This window comes from Neoarius graeffei, chromosome 4 (genome assembly GCF_027579695.1).
Source record: "Neoarius graeffei isolate fNeoGra1 chromosome 4, fNeoGra1.pri, whole genome shotgun sequence".
NCBI classification, from domain to species: domain Eukaryota; kingdom Metazoa; phylum Chordata; class Actinopteri; order Siluriformes; family Ariidae; genus Neoarius; species Neoarius graeffei.
This window is the reverse complement of record NC_083572.1, coordinates 38,114,239-38,132,738: the sequence shown is the minus strand read 5'-3', so window position 1 is coordinate 38,132,738 and position 18,500 is coordinate 38,114,239. Positions and strand designations below refer to the sequence as shown.

At 41.1% G+C, this 18,500-nt stretch overlaps 1 protein-coding gene across 2 annotated transcripts in view; it reads left to right on the top strand.

The window, feature by feature from the left end:
• Positions 1-540: 540 nt before the first annotated feature.
• nufip1 (nuclear FMR1 interacting protein 1) overlaps positions 541-18,500 on the top strand; it is a 59,699-nt gene continuing 41,739 nt past the window's right edge. For both annotated transcript variants that reach the window (XM_060918206.1, XM_060918205.1), the window contains exon 1: positions 541-884. In XM_060918206.1, the coding sequence (XP_060774189.1) occupies positions 656-884 (229 nt within the window). In that variant the 5' untranslated portion in view covers positions 541-655. The remainder of the gene's footprint in view (positions 885-18,500) is intronic.

Below are 18,500 nucleotides of genomic sequence, written 5' to 3'. Positions count from 1 at the left end.
ATATTTCATCTGTGCTGTATGTCGAGCATGTATAGCATATTTGACAATAAAGTTGACTTGAGGGGCGGCACGGTGGTGTAGTGGTTAGCACTGTCGCCTTACAGCAAGAAGGTCCGGGTTCGAGCCCCGTGGCCGGCGAGGGCCTTTCTGCGCGGAGTTTGCATGTTGTCCGCGTGGGTTTCTTCCGGGTGCTCCGGTTTCCCCCACAGTCCAAAGACATGCAGGTTAGGTTAATTGGTGACTCTAAATTGACCGTGAGTGTGAATGGTTGTCTGTGTCAGCCCTGTGATGATCTGGCGACTTGTCCAGGGTGTACCCCGCCTTTCGCCCGTAGTCAGCTGGGATAGGCTCCAGCTTGCCTGCGATCCTGTAGAACAGGATAAAGTGGCTAGAGATGATGAGTTGACTTGACCTGAAGAAGAAGGAAAACAGGATTGACATGGAAACTTGACGACCCTGACAAGTAGGAACTACTCCAATACAGAAGATGGCAGTAGTGCAACACCCAAGATGCAAGCTGCCCCAAAAACCCAAAGAAGAAGAAGCGGCCACGCTGTACTGCTGGACTCCGTTTATCTGGAGTGAAAGTTATTGCTTATATGTTGTTTTCTATATTCCAGACAGTAATTCTGTTTATCTCCTGACTGACGGAAACATGGCTGAACCCAATAGATTTCCACCCAGCAACTCGGGTTGGCCGACTCAGCAAGCACCGCTGAACCCGCCGGTTTTACAGCACACTCCTCAGCAACAGTCGCACAAATTTCAAGCGTTAAGAGACTGGAACTGGTTTCATTCTGCGGTGACAAGTCCGTGGGCTCCCACCCCCATGTATCCTGTTAGTAGCTGCAGCGGTCCAGGTTATGTTCAGCACCACTCTTCAGGTAAGTCCCGTGCAGTGGTGTGTCTTGGGGCAGGGAGGGCTATCGTGCACATAGCTCATGGTGTAGCACCACGTGATAGCATTGCACTTTCACAGAACACCAAACCAACACGCTGTCTACGGTATCATGTATTGAAATCTACTGTTAGTGTAATCAGTGTAACTTCTGAAAACCACATTTTTAATTTTAATGGAACTTTTGTTCATTGAAAGTAAACGTATTCTAGCGAGCTTTCAAATTTGTCTAAAGTAAAGCACAATACATGTCATGTTTATTTTTTATAGCGCTTTTAACAATAGACATTGTCGCAAAGCAGCTTTACAGAATTTAAATGACTAAACATGAGCTAATTTTTTTTATCCCTAAGCTACACGATAATAAAATACATATTTTTGTTTTGGCTTAAGGGTTGTTTTACAATCAGGGTACGCAAGCTAAAAGTCACATTGAACACTTATTATCTTCAATATCAAAAGGCTTGACTAAATAAACTTGGTTGTTTATTGTAGCCCTGTAATAGCTCTATTTACCATGCAAAAAAAAAATTGGTGATAACGTTATTTTTGGCAATATATGTCATATTTAGCAAAATTACTCGTGTCATTTAGAAAAAGTGCTTTTTTGACCACAGGTAGCTCCAAAAGGGATGCACTTAAATCATTCTTCATACCATAAAACACATATTTGGTTCCATATCATTGGAAACATAGTTAAGTTTTAATGTTGAATGCCAGTAAGTTTTCAGACTATTTTGATCAAATTAGTATGTAATTGTGTCAAAAAAATGTCCTCTCCGAGACAGCTAATTTTTCAATATAAAATAACATATCTAAAATGATTATTTTCATCCTAAAATGTGGTCAAGATATTGGGACATAAATATTAGAGACAACTAACACAAAGCTTACAGCCTTATATTTAAAAGCACTATGGAAGTAGTGGATTCTGAATTGTCAAAAAAAGTCCTTTCCGAGAATCACTTCATTTGTTTCTCCCAGCCCTGCTTAAAGCTACACTTAATCTTATAATACAAACTATTACACATGCCTATGTTCATATGTGTATTAATTTCCAAAAGTGCAGATTTGATAGTTTTTTTTTAAAACCAGTTTGAATCAATTTGAATTTTGGACCCCTGTGACACAAACTTTGTACCCTGATTGTAAAACAACCCTTAAAAAAAATCAGTATTTGTGCCAACTAGAGTGGCGGCTACAATTATCGACAGTCCACAATTATCGACACCTCAGATTTACCAATAAAAAACAACTTGACAAAGGTGAGTTTCAGTTAGGGTGGCACGGTGGTGTAGTGGTTAGCGCTGTCGCCTCACAGCAAGAAGGTCCGGGTTCGAGCCCCGTGGCCGGCGAGGGCCTTTCTGTGTGGAGTTTGCACGTTCTCCCCGTGTCTGCGTGGGTTTCCTCTGGGTGCTCCGGTTTTCCCCACAGTCCAAAGACATGCAGGTTAGGTTAACTGGTGACTCTAAATTGACTGTAGGTGTGAATGGTTGCCTGTGTCTATTGGCCCTTTTCCACTACCCTTTTTCAGCTCACTTCAGCCCGACACGGCTCGCGTTTCGACTACCAAAAAACAGCACGACTCGGCTCGCTTCAGCCCTGCTTAGCCCCTAAAACTCGCACCGTTTTGGATTGGGGCTGAAGCGAGCCGAGTGAGGCTGGGGGCGTGAGCAGACACTCCCCTGTGCACTGATTGGTGAGGAGGAGTGTCCTCACATGCCCACACACGCCCCGCGAGCACGCTGGGATCTGTAAACACCGTAAACCCGGAAGAAGAGTAATTACGAATTACGAGAATTTCTGAAGCCTTATGCGCCTCGCCTGATCTATACGCTCTTGCCAGTATCTGTTGGCGTTGTCGGTGACAACAAGCCACAGCACCAAGACCAGCAACACTAACGACTCCATGTTTATTGTTTAGTATTCGGGTTGTGAGGCTACCGCTTAAAAGCTCACTGATGTCACTGTTTGCGCTGCTTAACGACATCACGTGACGTCCACCCACTTTCGCTAACTCCACCTAGTGTGTCCACCCACTTCCAGCCAGCACGGTTCAGCGCGGTTGTAGTCGAAATGCAACTCCAACAGCCCCGCTCAGCTCGACTCAGCACGGCACGGCTCAGCCGCGTTTGTAGTGGAAAAGCGGCATGTGTCAGCCCTGTGATGACCTGGCGACTTGTCCAGGGTGTACCCCGCCTTTCGCCCATAGTCAGCTGGGATAGGCTCCAGCTTGCCTGCGACCCTGTAGAACAGGATAAAGCGGCTAGAGATAATGAGATGAGTTTCAGTTACAACAGTTATTATTGGTTAATCAACCGAAAGACCCGCCCCCTTGAATTTGTCATCTGATGACGCAGCTCGTTACCTGAGATGGGTTTTTTTTTTTTCAGCATGATCAGCAATTTGAGGAAATCTCGGACATTATCATCCAGGGATGAGAGTTTTCCGCTTTTTGGCGGAATTCCGCTTTTTTTCAGTCAAAATGGACCTTTTTTATATTGTTGCAAATCCGTTGAGAGAATTTTAGGGGGGTAGGGTCTGGTACTATTTCTGGGCGGCCAGAAATTTTTGTATCTTGCCAAGGGAGACCTCTAGTGGTCATATTTTTCCATAGCAACGCAGTTTTCTATTCCTTTTGGGCCTTTGGTGTTGCCGTACTCGGATGTATTCAGTTATTTACGTTACTCAGAAGCTGAACGGCCAATGGTTTTGTGATCTGTGTTTATGGCCAGAAAGCATTTGCCTGTACGTAATTTATGTTAATCTGCCTCTCAATAATAATAAGAAGAAATTATCTGACATGAATCTTCCTACATAAGCGAGAATATCTTTTTACAGTTAATGTATCAAATGGTAATAACCGTTAGCTTCTAAATGACGTTTCCCATAGATGTTAGCTTTAAGCTAAAGGCCTCTGCATGCTCGTGCGACAAGGCTTTCGCAGATAGCTTTTCGCAGACAGTTGTAATTTATCGTTGAGCGGGGAGTAATAGGCGTGCACGATGTTATTCATTGCCACAACACAAGGGGGCGCAAAGTCACGAAATCGCTAGGAGTAGTTGGTGGGTGTGGTTAGTGGAGTGTTTATCCTCCGGTTACTTATAATGACTAGAACTGGAGTCGTATAGATGTACGTACTTCCTCGATCAACCGCTCTTCGTGCTGCTCCATCTTCGCTCGTGTTTTTAAAAATGGCGGTCATGAAAACAAAACAAACCGGGAAAGTAGGGAAGCGGAAGTGCGTGTACAGTGGATGTAGAGTGGACCAATCAGAGCCCTCTTGTCTGCGACGCTGTCTGCGAGGCTTCTGCGGTGGTTACAATTTTTGGGAGGTGCGTGCAGAGCGTCTGCGAAGGTGGGGGGGCTACGCAGACACTGTCTGCGACGCTATCTGCGAGGACTGGGTTGTTAGCATAAATTGGCCTTAACTGCTCATCTTTCATTTGTCCTGTACGTAGCCTACTCTTTCTTGTGTTGTGTGATTTATAATCCAAACATAGCTTAATCCAGATACACTTTGCATGTCTTGTATGTCAGTTTTACAGATAAATCTTCAGTAAATTCTTCATAAATCCACCAACGGACTCTGAAAGTTTATTGAAGTTGTTAACTATCTGCGTAGCTCGTTGCCACGCAACCAGGGAAGCACACGCACGAGCGGGGGCAGAATAATCGTACTTTCTCGTAAGACGTTAGTTTGTATTTGGCGTATAACCAATGTCTCATGTGTTGTGATTGGCCCCTGTATCGGCATTTGCTGAATGACAGCCAATCCGTATTCACCTTCTTAAACCACCTTCCCGCGCTACATGATTGGTTCTTTGTACGTGTGGAGTACTGCAGCAATACTTGTGTATGCAGTTTTGTATCAATCAAAATGCCGAATGTTATCGAGACTCGCGACGAAGCTAAAGTGCGTGAGATAGATGCGGATCTGAAAAACAAGTTTCGATGGAAGCATGCAGAGTAAGAGAAAGGTCAAGGAGGAGTTAGACAGGGAGCAAAAGAAAGCAAGGCTGGAGCATGTGAAAAATCAAGAGGAGTTGGCTCAAAAGAGGGAGAGGACCAACAAGCTTTTAGCTCTTGCTAAAAAGCTCAAAATAAAGAAGAAATAAATTTTCTGCACCATGAAACTGTAAATAGTTGTATATATTGTAAATAGACAAACACTTTATAGAACCAAAGGAAAAATGTATTCATAAATCATATAAACAGTTTGGGACTTGTACATGTATGAGGTAAGAATCTACAGCTTCTATCAAATTTGCACATTTTATATAAATACTAGTGATAAACCATTATTTAATATAGCAGTGAATGTGTTACTTTAGTTTGAATTTAGAGCAGCAAATTTGAAGTATCATGTTGGTGCTCACCTGGAATGTATATGCAAAATTTATCACAAAAGGCCTATGTCAGTGTTTCCTTTACATAGGTGTAGTTGATCTTTATCAAATGAAAGTTTAAGTAATATATGTACTTGAAAGAGAGTTCTACTTTTGTATAAGTGTCAATTTTGTAAGCAAACAGGGTATGGTATTTCAACAACATTTGTAAAATTTTGATGATAAAATAAATGGTTTTTAGGGTAAAAAAATCTCTAAAATCATTGAGCTCCCGGGGGCTTCGCCCCCTGGGCCCCCACCGGGGCTTCGCCCCTGGACCCCACTGGGGGCCTATGGCCCCCAGACCCCTGGCTAATTTTCCAGATTTTTTCATCACAAGCCATTCTCATCCCTGATCATCATCGCAGGTAAGCATGGTGGAAAGATCACGGGCATGTTTTTACTTATCAGATTCACCGATATTTCATGATCTTGTCAAAACCTACTTTGTTTCTTACTCTCATTGACAGTCGCCATTTTGTATCTAAACGCGCATTTGAGAAGTCACGTGAGGTGTCGATAATAGTGATCACTTTCACCGGTGTCCACCATTATTGACACCCTGTGGAATTAAGTGACATTTACAACTGTTATGTATCGATCTTTGTGTAACATTGTTGAAGTAGATGAAGTACTTTTTTTTTTAAAGTGCTGTGACTTATAAATTTTCCTTTATTTATAACAGAATGGAATGCTTAGAGTATTTGGAATCCTATTGCAATAAACAGAATTAGACCAGAATTAAATTCCTAGCGTATAAAAAATGATATGCTTTGGACGGTTTGAACACGTAATCTTGACATCGCCAACAGATTAGTTTGTTTACATCATACCACGCGGACATATTACTTTGACAGAATCAACACAAACACTGGGGGAAAAAAGACTGCTTGTTTAACACAAATATCAATCAATATGTAAATGAATCTGTTATTTGCTCTCCTATGTATCTCGTTACTTGTGGGTAGAAAATTTAATGTATTGCTATAAATCTAAGCGTATCGGATTTTAACTAAAGCGACTAAGCGTATCAGCAGGCAGAGCAAGCGTATCGGGCCCAATACGCTAAAACACTTTGGGGAAAACCATAATTCCTTCTGTAGTTTTTTTTTTTTTAACTGTTCTTCCGTGTCAGGACTTCTCGGGGAAAAAGAAGGTATATTCCACCATGTAGCTAATGCTAGGCCACAAATATGCACCGTCACTCCAGTCATTTTGAGGAATTTTGTACGGATCATGACCGCTAATAAACTGTCTAATTTCCGTGTATATCTATCCTTCGCTTCTTTCTGACTAAGATTGTCCGAGTAATCCGGTAGTAGAATTTTTTTAGCTGTAATTTTCTTCAGACAACGGCAACAGACGCCAGACATCTCCGCTTGGCTGTATGTGAACAGCCAATCAGCGGGTCCCGTATGTATTTACGATTTTTATGTCACTATTTACAACCAATGGGAGACACTCTTTGTCGGCTGTCCACCAATCACAGGCTCCCGTGCCACAATGGCGGCATGTTGATAAATATTTAGAAAATAAAAATGATATCAGTATGAAATATATTAAACCATCAAAAGCCATTAAAAATTCTTTATATACTGGTTAAAGGTAAGGAACATTTATTCAGTGATATTGTTTATTATTCACTCCAATCGTGACATAAAAGTTCCAAGTTTGACACCTGCCCGCTTCAACCGCGCTGCTGGCACACAATGTCCTTGACCCTCGTCGCCCTTTGCCAATTGGTATAATTACGTCATTACATGGACCCCTCTGAGCCGAGCTTTTCTAGTACACTCGAACACTTCAGTGAATTGTAATCAAAAACAAGGAAATTTGACCGATTTCCTCAAAATATTTTTTTGTACTTGTATATATTGTCGTGTTGATGAATAAAATGCATTTCCCGTGAAACGAGACAAGCTACTTTAGACTGGTTCCTTGCTCTCTTAGTGCCTGTGTTGCTTAGGTTGCCAGCACTAACTTTTTTTTTTTTTTTTTTTTTTAAGATATTTTTTTGGGCTTTTTTCACCTTTCTTGGATAGGACAGTGCAGAGACAGGAAACGAGCAGGAGAGAGAGACGGGGAGGGATTGGGAAACGACCCCGGGCCGGAATCGAACCCGGGTCCCTGGACCCACGGTATGGCGCCCCGGCCACCTGAGCCACGACGCCCCCCAGCACTAACACTTGTTGTCTGATCGGATGATTACCATTAAAGTTTTACTTGTCCTTACACAGACTTGACTCGTCTTGGACAGTTGGACATGAGGTTTTTTGAGCATTGAATATTCAGATTTTTCTGTTCCATTCAGGGTTTTGTTTTTGTTTTTTTTTTTCAGTTTGTTGTAAATACCTACCACATATTGTAATATATCAGTAGACATTTTATATTTTGGTTCGAGGAATGACATGCAACCTTTGACCTGGATTTTCATGTGGTTACAATGTCAATTGCCTGACATTTTATTGGTAAACTAGAAATTAATACAAACACCAACGAATGATTAATGAAATGTGATCTACGAAAATACTTAAAGTGGAACAAAAAGATTTTCTGATACAGGTTAAACATTCAGTTCATTTCTTTACAAACGTTAGAATTGCTTCCTCATTTACATAAGCACCAACATCGATATATTTATATAAAAAATATTTATACTAAATATCAATCAAATCAAAGTCCTTCCCATGCCATGTGGCGCGCAGGGCGGCAACGATCCCTGTTTACGTAGCCCTCGGCCTCTTGCCTATTACCTAACTAGGGTTACAGTGGGGGGCTAATCCTTTGGTAACCGCAAGAGTTTGACTCCCCACTCGCATCTGTATTGCAGCGTGCCTTGCCAGACGGCAGTAGGTACCATTTTTATGATGGTCTTTGGTATGACCCGACCGTGAGTAGAACTCGCGATCTCCCGATCGAGAGGCGGACACGCTAACCACTAGGTGGCCAAATTCAACTAAAAACTTTTGTTAACCACATACCGTTTTTTTTTGTTTGTTTGTTTATATATATATACACAACCCCAATTCCAAAAAAGTTGGGACCCTGTGTAAACTGTAGATAAAGTCAGAATGCGATAATTTGCAAAACATGGAAACCAGTGTTTCCAACAGAAATTTTGGAGACTATGGGGGCAGCCCATGGGGGGGCGTGGCACGCGTGTTCAGTTGAATTGCGGGGGGGGGGGGGTTTAGCGCATGGCGCGCGTGTCCGGTTGAATTGCAGGGGTGCGCGGGGGTTGTTTAGCCTACTAATACTACTAAACTAAGACTAACAAAGAACAAATTCGTTGGTATTGGTTATGCACCTTGTATTTTATTTTAGCATGTTGCTACAAAGGGCAGTCCTACAAGAAGAACATATTACAGATAGAAACCAAACCAAAAATCCTACAATACTTCACACCCTGAACTCCTACAAAAAGTCCTACAAAACAAGGACTTCTAGCTCTGCTGTATGTCAAGTGACCCTGACAAATGCCTGCCCTATTTACAAAGACCACACCCTGCACTTGTGCATTTGATTTTTCTTGGCTTTGAGAAAAAGAGTTCGAGTGCCCTTTCATAATTTATATCTTCTGGTTGTGGCCCGTTAATGGAAATCCTCAAGCAGGCGGCCAGGTGCTCTCCTTGCAGTCTGTTCCGAAGGTCTGTTTTGACCTAAAATGGCAAACAACTTGTTACTACAATGAGTCATGTGATTGTAGAGCTCACTCGGAAATATTTTATTAAGTGAAAGTGAGATTGAACTTAGGTGGGATTTGAGCATAAAATCAATGGGTAAATGTAAATTGAAATTCACATCACTGGTTTGCCTGCAGATGTCCTTACCCTGTTCATTGTGGAAAAGTCTCTTTCATAATTCACGCTCAACACCAGCACAACAAGGGCAATCGCTGCTAAGTGGCTGAGTAATGGGTATATCTGCCCCCATTCATCGCACTCACTTGCTAGGAGTGTTATAACAGTTTGACATCCTGACAAAGACAGCAAGCAGTTGATGTTAGGCCTACCTCAGGCTACGTTTACACTAGACCGTATCTGTCTCGTTTTCTTCGCGGACGCACTGTCCGTTTACATTAACCCCCCTGAAAAAGCGGGGAAACGGGAATCCGCCAGCGTCCACGTATTCAATCTAGATCGTATCAGCTCCGGTGCTGTGTAAACATTGAGAATACGCGAATACGCTGTGCTGAGCTCTAGCTGGCGTCTCATTGGACAACGTCACTGTGACATCCACCTTCCTGATTCGCTGGCGTTGGTCATGTGACGCGACTGCTGAAAAACGGCGCAGACTTCCGCCTTGTATCACCTTTCATTAAAGAGTATAAAAGTATGAAAATACTGCAAATACTGATGCAAATACTGCCCATTGTGTAGTTATGATTGTCTTTAGGCTTGCCATCCTTCCACTTGCAAGTAATAAGTGATCTGCGCTGGGATCTCACACACAGCGGCTCAGTCCCGAATCGTGGCTTGTTCACTTCACTCGCGCGCTCTGTGAGCTGCGCAGGGCCGGAGTGCGCACCCTCCAGAGGGCACTCGCTGTTCAGGGCGGAGTGATTTGGAGCGCAGGATGCCTGCGGAGCCGAGCGTATCCGCGTATTGGTGTTGCTGTGTGCACGGCTAACGGTTTTAGTGTCAACGCGAATCGTTTTAAGAACGTTAATCTGATGATCCGCTGATTCGACGTAATGTAAACGTAGCCTCAGTCACTACCTCTTCATCCTGAGGTGAATTTCGATCCCTCTTTTTGAAATAATTCAAAATGCTCATGATCTGAATTAACAAAACAAATTTAGCATCAGTTTAATAAGGATCGGAGATTTTCTGTTACAGCTGTAGCGTCTACAATAAGGCTGACATCGTCACCTGACATTCAACGTGTTGCATTAAGGCCTACGTTAGTGGAGAAACACTCGTCAGTAAATTTGAAAATGATCAAATTCGAGTCAAGAAGTTAATTTAATTAAGTAGGTAACTAACATTACATTCCCTTAATTATGTGGCCTGATAGCTTCACCTTTAGAAGGTAGCCTATTAGAAAAGGCTAAAAATAATTTAACATCTTCCGTCTCACCAGTAACAAATCACGTTAAGGCTACTAGCACTAATTCTCAAAAGTAGCATCGAAGTTCCCTCTCTGTTAGAATAGACTACTTTTCCCTTTTAACATGTGCATGCAGACCTAGATTAGTTTATCACTGCTGTCACTTAACATCTCCATCACTTGGATAGACTGCACACATACAATGTCAAGCGGGAAGCACTTCGCCAGTGAATTTGGAAACGACCTGATCCTGGTAGGATGATAAAGTTAATTTGACGAATTAGATAACTACGTAGGGCTAACTAATATTGCCTCAAAATAGCCTACTGTTGCCTTACAGAAAAGGTAGGTTTGCCAGTATGAAATGGACAAAGTAATTTTACTGAAACAATACACTTAACGTCATCCATCAGTCAGTCCCCCCAGGATTTTGCGGGCCTTTTTTGTGATTGTTGTGGGCTAAAATGTCTGATGTTGCGGGGGTTTTCCAAAAAATTGTGATGAAAGTTGCGGTGTCTTTTAGGTTTTTGTTGCGATTACATTGCGGAAGTGAAAATTGCGAGAAATTGTTGCGAGTTTCTCTTTTTGTGATTTAAAATTGAGTGATGTGTTAAATATTAAGTTATTACTGAAAAACTATTGATTAAAAAAAACAAAGACACTGAGAAATGGTCCTAAAACAACTTTACCAATATAAAAGATTACCAGGACTACAAAAAAAAATAGGCTTTACTTATCCATAATGCACCTGTTGGTTCAAAAGTTAAAGTGCATAGAACCTCACAGCACAACATGAAGTTACCTTCAAATATAATATAAATGCCTCAGCTTCCATGTAAGAAAAAAAAACTATTAATACTAGTACTGTGTGCAGGCAGTCTCTCCTGAAGACTAAATTAAACAATAATTATAAACTAATAAAATATTTTTATTTATTTATTTATTTATTTGCACATGATAAGAGAGATTTACAAGAAAACATAAATGGAACAAAAACAGAAAACATGCTGGGGGAAGTAAAAAGCACAATGGCTTGTTCTAAGTCTTCCCCCATTTAAATTAACAAGTAATTAATACAAATTTAACAAATTAGAGAATAACTATATTAACAATAGTAAATAATAACAAATAATAACAAAGATAATAATATAATAATTGATAAAATTATACATTAAACTGTAACTGGTATCATAACTGAAATAAATATAAACTGTCAATTGCAGATAACAAAATACAAGTTAACGTGTGAAAATAAGAAACGAATAAAATGTAACCTAGGATCTATACATAAAGTAAAAAAAAGTATAATTGATTGATTTTGAATGGTGAATAAATATTGTACTAATAACAGAAGCCTGGTGCATGGTGTAGTGCAGTGGTTCTCAAACTTTTTTCACCAAGTACCACCTCAGAAAATACTTGGCTCTCCAAGTACCACCATAATGACCAACATTAAAATACAGTAGCGTAGTAGGTCTAAGTATTCATTAAAAACAAGGCAGAGGTTTTATTTAACAAGTATATTTAATATTGTTGGCCACTGTAACATTACGCACAGTACTTTGAACAGTAACACTGTGTTTAAATATAGGAAAATAAAACACTGTCCTTAAATAATGAATCAAATAAAATTAATTGCACATAAGTTTAACTCTCTGGCAGCTTTCTCTCCACACATGATACGTGTCATCTCTCTGGCTAATGGTAAACACAGCAGTTCCCCGATTGTGTGCGGCTTACCGGCTCTGGCGATCAGGAGGCTGGCACGATATGAAGCTTCCTGTGCTTTGGCTATGGGTGTACCATAGGACAGAATGGTGGACTTGGACTGCTTCAGTTCATCACGTTTTCGTAAAAAAAATCCATTGGTTTGTCCTTTAGTGCTGTGTGTTTGGTTGTAAGATGCCGTTTGAGATGCGATGGTTTCATGGACTCATTGCTCAGAACGTCCCCGCATACAACACACTGCGGCCTGGGCAGCTCCTCTGTCCCGCTCCAAATGAATCCCAGTTTTGTGTATTTTTTTGTCATACTTCCTCCTCACTGGTTTCTGCTGTTTGCTAGCAGTTCTGGGGCTGGTTTTGCCACTGTCGTTAGCATCTGCGCTCGGCTCACACACGTCCTCTTCAGTTCTCCCTCTCTCCTGATCCACGCTCCTATTCGCGGATTTAAGCCATGACAGTAATTTTGTCCTACTCATCATAATTAGCAAAGCCACCTCCACCTTTTCCCATTACAGCCTAGTCTACCAATGGCAGATAACCGTCTGTCAGCGGAACCGGCGGGAATGCGTACGTACGCTACGTATGGCTACCCAGAAGCACTTGCAAACTTTTTTAAATTATTAACTTAATTTGTATTTCCTTTCATTTTCTTGTCATCGGTTGATAAGATATTTTCATCCATTTGGATATTATGGATAGTATTTCACTTTTTTTTTTTAATTTATATTTAAGTGATTCTTTGGCGTACCACTAGAATGGAGCCCGCGTACCACAGTTTGAGAATCTCTGGTGTAGTGTAATATTTTACAATTTGATCCAAGACTGAACTATATTTAAAGATAAAGGTCAAGTGTGGCTGGGGAATGAAAATAGGTGGTTTTTGAGATTACGTTTAAAACTAATCATGGATGTAAAACTTTTAAGGTGGAGGGGGAGGTTATTCCATTCAATTACACATTTGTATTGAACACTCTTTTGACCTAGGGATGTTCGCGCTAGGGGGATATGTAGTTGGTCGCTTTGTCGAGTTTGGTAAGCATGAAATTGGGAATTAAGATTTAAAAAACTATCAAACGTGTCTGGAAGAGAATTTCTAAGAAATTGGAAAGTGAAGATATTTAGCCGAAGTCTATTGATATCAATAATATTTAAAATCTTAAGCTTTGTGAATAGAGGTAAAGAATGGGCATAAAAGCTGGATCCGGTGGCCATACGAACAAATCTTTTTTTGGAGTAGTAAATGGCTCAGGCTTCATAGAAGAAAAAAAAACAATTTGAACAGAACCTCACAGAATGATGCTGAAGCTGCCTAAACAATGGAAAATAAAATACCATTTTGGCAAAAATGTTTGCATCCATTAATTTCTTGTATTAAGTAAAAAAATTATGTAAAGTGCAATGTAATGTAAAGTGTCCTTCACTGTAAACATAACACACTTTCAGTAACAGAATTTAAGCCTATATAAACACTGACTCGCACATGCAGAGTTGCCAGATACTGCTGACGTTTTCCAGCCCAAAATATGTTCAAAACCCGCCAAAATGCACTTAAAACCGCCCGATTGGGCGGAAAACCGCCCAATCTGGCAACACTGCGCACATGCTGCTTATCTTGAACGTATACATGGAAGTAAGGCGGAAGGTAGTTTGTCGACGTCACCTCAAGACGATGCCAACGATTGGTCAAATTTGCGGGAAAGTTGCGGTGATTGGCTATAATTGCAACACCGCCCTAAATTCGCGGGGATTGGTTGAATTTGCGTTGAATTTGCAAATCGCAACATCGCGAAATCCTGGAGGGTCTGATCAATGCGCTCTCCATACGCCTATAAAGCACAATAGCGTAGCCTAAATGTCACTTTCTCAATCGTGTCAAAGGCTACATAAAGTTGTATAAACTTAACTTAACATGTAGATGCAGACAGGATGTAGCTTATCAGAGTTGTCTCCTCACGCTGTCTCAGATAGGCAACGCACGCAATGTCAGGCCGGGTGTGTCAGTGTCGCCGTGCGTGCGGGAGGGCGCGGACTGAGACTATGGCGGCCCAAATTAGACTATGGCGGGCCGCCATAGTCTCGTCAATGTGTGGGAAACACTGGAAACCCTATTTTTCATGGAACATAGTACAAAGATAACATTTCACATGTTGAAATTGAGAAATTTCATTGTTTTTTTGAAATATATATGCTCATTTTGAATTTGATGTCAGCAACACATTTCAAAAAAGTTGGGACAGGGGCATATTTACCACTGTGTTGCTTCACATCTACTTTTAACAACACCCGGTAAACGTTTGGGAACTGAGGAGACCAATTGCTGTAGTTTTGAAAGAGAAATGTTGTCCCATTCTTGCCTGATGTACAATTTCAGTTGCTCAACAGTTCGGGGTCTCCTTTGTCTTATTTTGCACTTCATAATACACCAAATGTTTTAAATGGGAGACAGGTCTGGACTGCAGGCAGGACAGTTTAGCGCCCAGACTCTCTTACTATGGAGCCATGCAGTTTTAATATGTGCAGAAAGCGGTTTGGCATTGTCTTGCTGAAAGAAGAAAGGCCTTCCCTGAAAAAGATTTTGTCTGGATGACAGCATATTGCTCTGAAATGTGTATATATCGTTCAGCATTAATGATGCCTTCCCAGATGTACAAGCTACCCATGTCATGTGCACTAATGCACCCTCATACAGGGCTCAAAATTCGCGGTGGTCCGGTCGCCCGTGGCGACTTAATTTGTCATTTGGCAGGTAATTCCTGTCACTGGCCAGCCCGGCTGGCTAGTTGAAAATAAAAAATATATATGAAGTGAAGATTCAGACTAGGGCTGTGCGATATATCGAATATACTCAATATATCTCCGAAAATTCTGTGAGATACATAAAATTTATTATATCGTAACTATCGAGAATTTTATGGTCATCTGCTGACTTGCGTTTGTTTCGTGTTTGTTGCGTTTGTTTAAAACATTTTCTGGTGGTTTTCTCCCTGTCCCTCAGGCAGTAACGTGAGAGGCTGCCTAAGGGTAAAAAAAAAATAACGTCACGCACTCGCCAACCAATCCCGGGCGACATCTAGGTGCTGAAAGGAACTTGCGGGAAGATTTTCTAGTTTCGGTTTACAGCGCTGACTCAGTTCGTGCAATAGCTGGTGTTGCATAGGCTACCGTGTAAGCTTTGTCAATTTCAGCGACAAATTAAAAATGGAAGTGGACGAATTGGTTCCTAAAAGAACTAGTAAGGGGTCAGTCATCTGGCATTTTTTTTGGACATCGCGAGGAGGACGTGGAACAGCAAATGCCAGTTTGTAAAGTGTGCAAAAAAAAAAAACTGTCATCACAAAAGGCAGCAGCACTACAAATATGTTCCATCACCTGAAAATGCACCCAGTACATTGTATGAAGAGTCTCTTAAACTCCGAACTACTTGCCCACGAGCTAAAACCCCCACACAAGCTAAACAAATGACCATAGCGGCCTTGTTCTCCAAAGCCACCCCATATGTTGCGATTTTCAAGATTTTTTTTTTTTTTTTTTTCAGTTTGTGCAACATCTTTGTTGAATAAAAGTAGTCTTATTTCAACTCAATTGTGATTAATTACAAACATGAAAATTTAAAATGTGTTGTTGAAAACCACCTGTAAAGTTAACCAAGAATGTTATTTAATCTGTAGGGCAGAGATTCTCAAACTGTGGTACGCGTACCACTAGTGGTACGCGGGCTCCATTCTAGTGGTACGCCAAAGAATCACTTAATTAAATATAAATAAAAAAAAGTGAAATACTATCCATAATATCCAAATGGATGAAAATATCTTATCAACCGATGACAAGAAAATGAAAGGAAATACAAATTAAGTTAATAATTTAAAAAAGTTTGCAAGTGCTTCTGGGTAGCCATACGTAGCGTACGTATGCATTCCCGCCGGTTCCGCTGACAGACGGTTATCTGCCATTGGTAGACTAGGCTGTGATGGGAAAAGGTGGAGGTGGCTTTGCTAATTATGACGAGTAGGACAAAATTACTGTCATGGCTTAAATCCGCGAATGGGAGCGTGGATCAGGAGAGAGGGAGAACTGAAGAGGACGTGTGTGAGCCGAGCGCAGATGCTAACGACAGTGGCAAAACCAGCCCCAGAACTGCTAGCAAACAGCAGAAACCAGTGAGGAGGAAGTATGACGAAAAATACACAAAACTGGGATTCATTTGGAGCGGGACAGAGGAGCTGCCCAGGCCGCAGTGTGTTGTATGTGGGGACGTTCTGAGCAATGAGTCCGTGAAACCATCGCATCTCAAACGGCATCTTACAACCAAACACACAGCACTAAAGGACAAACCAATGGATTTTTTTTACGAAAACGTGATGAACTGAAGCAGTCCAAGTCCACCATTCTGTCCTATGGTACACCCATAGCCAAAGCACAGGAAGCTTCATATCGTGCCAGCCTCCTGATCGCCAGAGCCGGTAAGCCGCACACAATCGGGGAACTGCTGTGTTTACCATTAGCCAGAGAGATGACACGTATCATGTGTGGAGAGAAAGCTGCCAGAGAGTTAAACTTTTATGTGCAATTAATTTTATTTGATTCATTATTTAAGGACAGTGTTTTATTTTCCTATATTTAAACACAGTGTTACTGTTCAAAGTACTGTGCGTAATGTTACAGTGGCCAACAATATTAAATATACTTGTTAAATAAAACCTCCGCCTTGTTTTTAATGAATACTTAGGCCTACTACGCTACTGTATTTTAATGTTGGTCATTATGGTGGTACTTGGAGAGCCAAGTATTTTCTGAGGTGGTACTTGGTGAAAAAAAGTTTGAGAACCACTGCTGTAGGGATTGTAGTGAAAACAGTAAAGAGTAAAAGTTAGATTTCATGGGGTCCTTTAGAGGAGATTTCAATATATTGTGAAATGGAGAAAATGTATCGGGATATTCATTTTTTCCCATATCGCACAGCCCTAATTCAGACACACCGTCAACTAAAGCCGCCACATATTAAGCGCGTGCCGTGTCTGTGTTAATCGATGTGTTTATCGGCAGGACGGAAAATACCAAAGAATTCCGAATCACATCGTGTACGGGTCAGGCTGTCGTTTTTTTTCACTACTGCGCATGCATATAACGCATCTCGTTGAATATCGCGGTAATCACGTTATCAAATTCAATAGATGTGGCCACATTATCACCCATTTAAACACGTGTTTTTGTTGTTTACATTTACATCTGCCAAAGCTACATTGCGATGTGGAATTTTCTGAAAGGTGTACAGAAACTGCCAGAGACAGGGACAAAGCGACCTCGGTCCGAAGAGTAGAAAAAGGCCGCTGATAAAGCGTACGAGAAGGAGAAATGACAAAGGACTTATAAGCAAATGTGGGAGCAGGGTAGGCCTTGGCTGCGATACGATTTTTATGGAATAATTTTTTTTTTTCAAGTTGATTCCTAGTCAATATGAAGCTCCTAATGCTTTCTCTCTCATAAATGGTTAAATACAGAAAGCATGTTGGACATATTTTGGGTGCTATAGTCAATGACTATCTCAGATAGTAAGTATATTTGTTTTCAATACTCGTACACCAAGTTGCCAAGTTTTCCAATATATTATTATTTGTTGATATTATATTATGGTGCTCTGTGTTGTTCTCATTTATGTATTTAACAACAGTATCAAAATACTCGGGTCTTGAAATAAATGCACATTAGTCATGAACAGTGGTAACTACTCTCTCGTGTTATTTTTGACAGAAGTAAAATTCATACATGAACAAATTTTGGCTAGTTGATTTTCTGTTTGGCGAGTTACTTTGGAAGGTAACTCGTCCGGCTGGCTGGTGAAAAAATATATGAATTTCGAGCCCTGTCATACCATCACAGATGCTGGATTTTGAACTGTGCACTGATAACAAGCTGGATGGTCCCTCTCCTCTTTAGCCTGGAAGATGTGGTGTCCATGATTTCTAAAAAGAATTTCTACTTTTGATTCGTCAGACCTCGGGACAATTTTCCACTTCGCCTCAGTCCTCAGAAGGCGCTGGTGTTTCTGGATATTGTTTATATCTGGTTTTAACTTGCATTTGTGGAAGCAGTAATGAACTGTTTTCACAGACAATGGTTTTCTGTAGTGTTCCTGAGCCATACAGTGATTTCCACTACAGACGTGTCTGCTTTTAATGCAGTTTTGCCTGAGGGCCTGAAGATCACAGGCATCCAGTGTCAGTTTTCAGCCTTGTCTCTTGCATACAGAGATTTCTCCAGATTCTCTGAATCCTTTAATGATATTATGGACCATAGATGATGTGATCCCAAAATTCTTTGCAATTTTACATTGAGGAACGTTATTCTTAAATCGTTGCACTGTTTGCCCATGCAGTCCTTCACAGAGTGGTGAACCCCTCCCCATCTTTACTTCAGAGAGACTCCGCCTCTCTGGGATGCTCT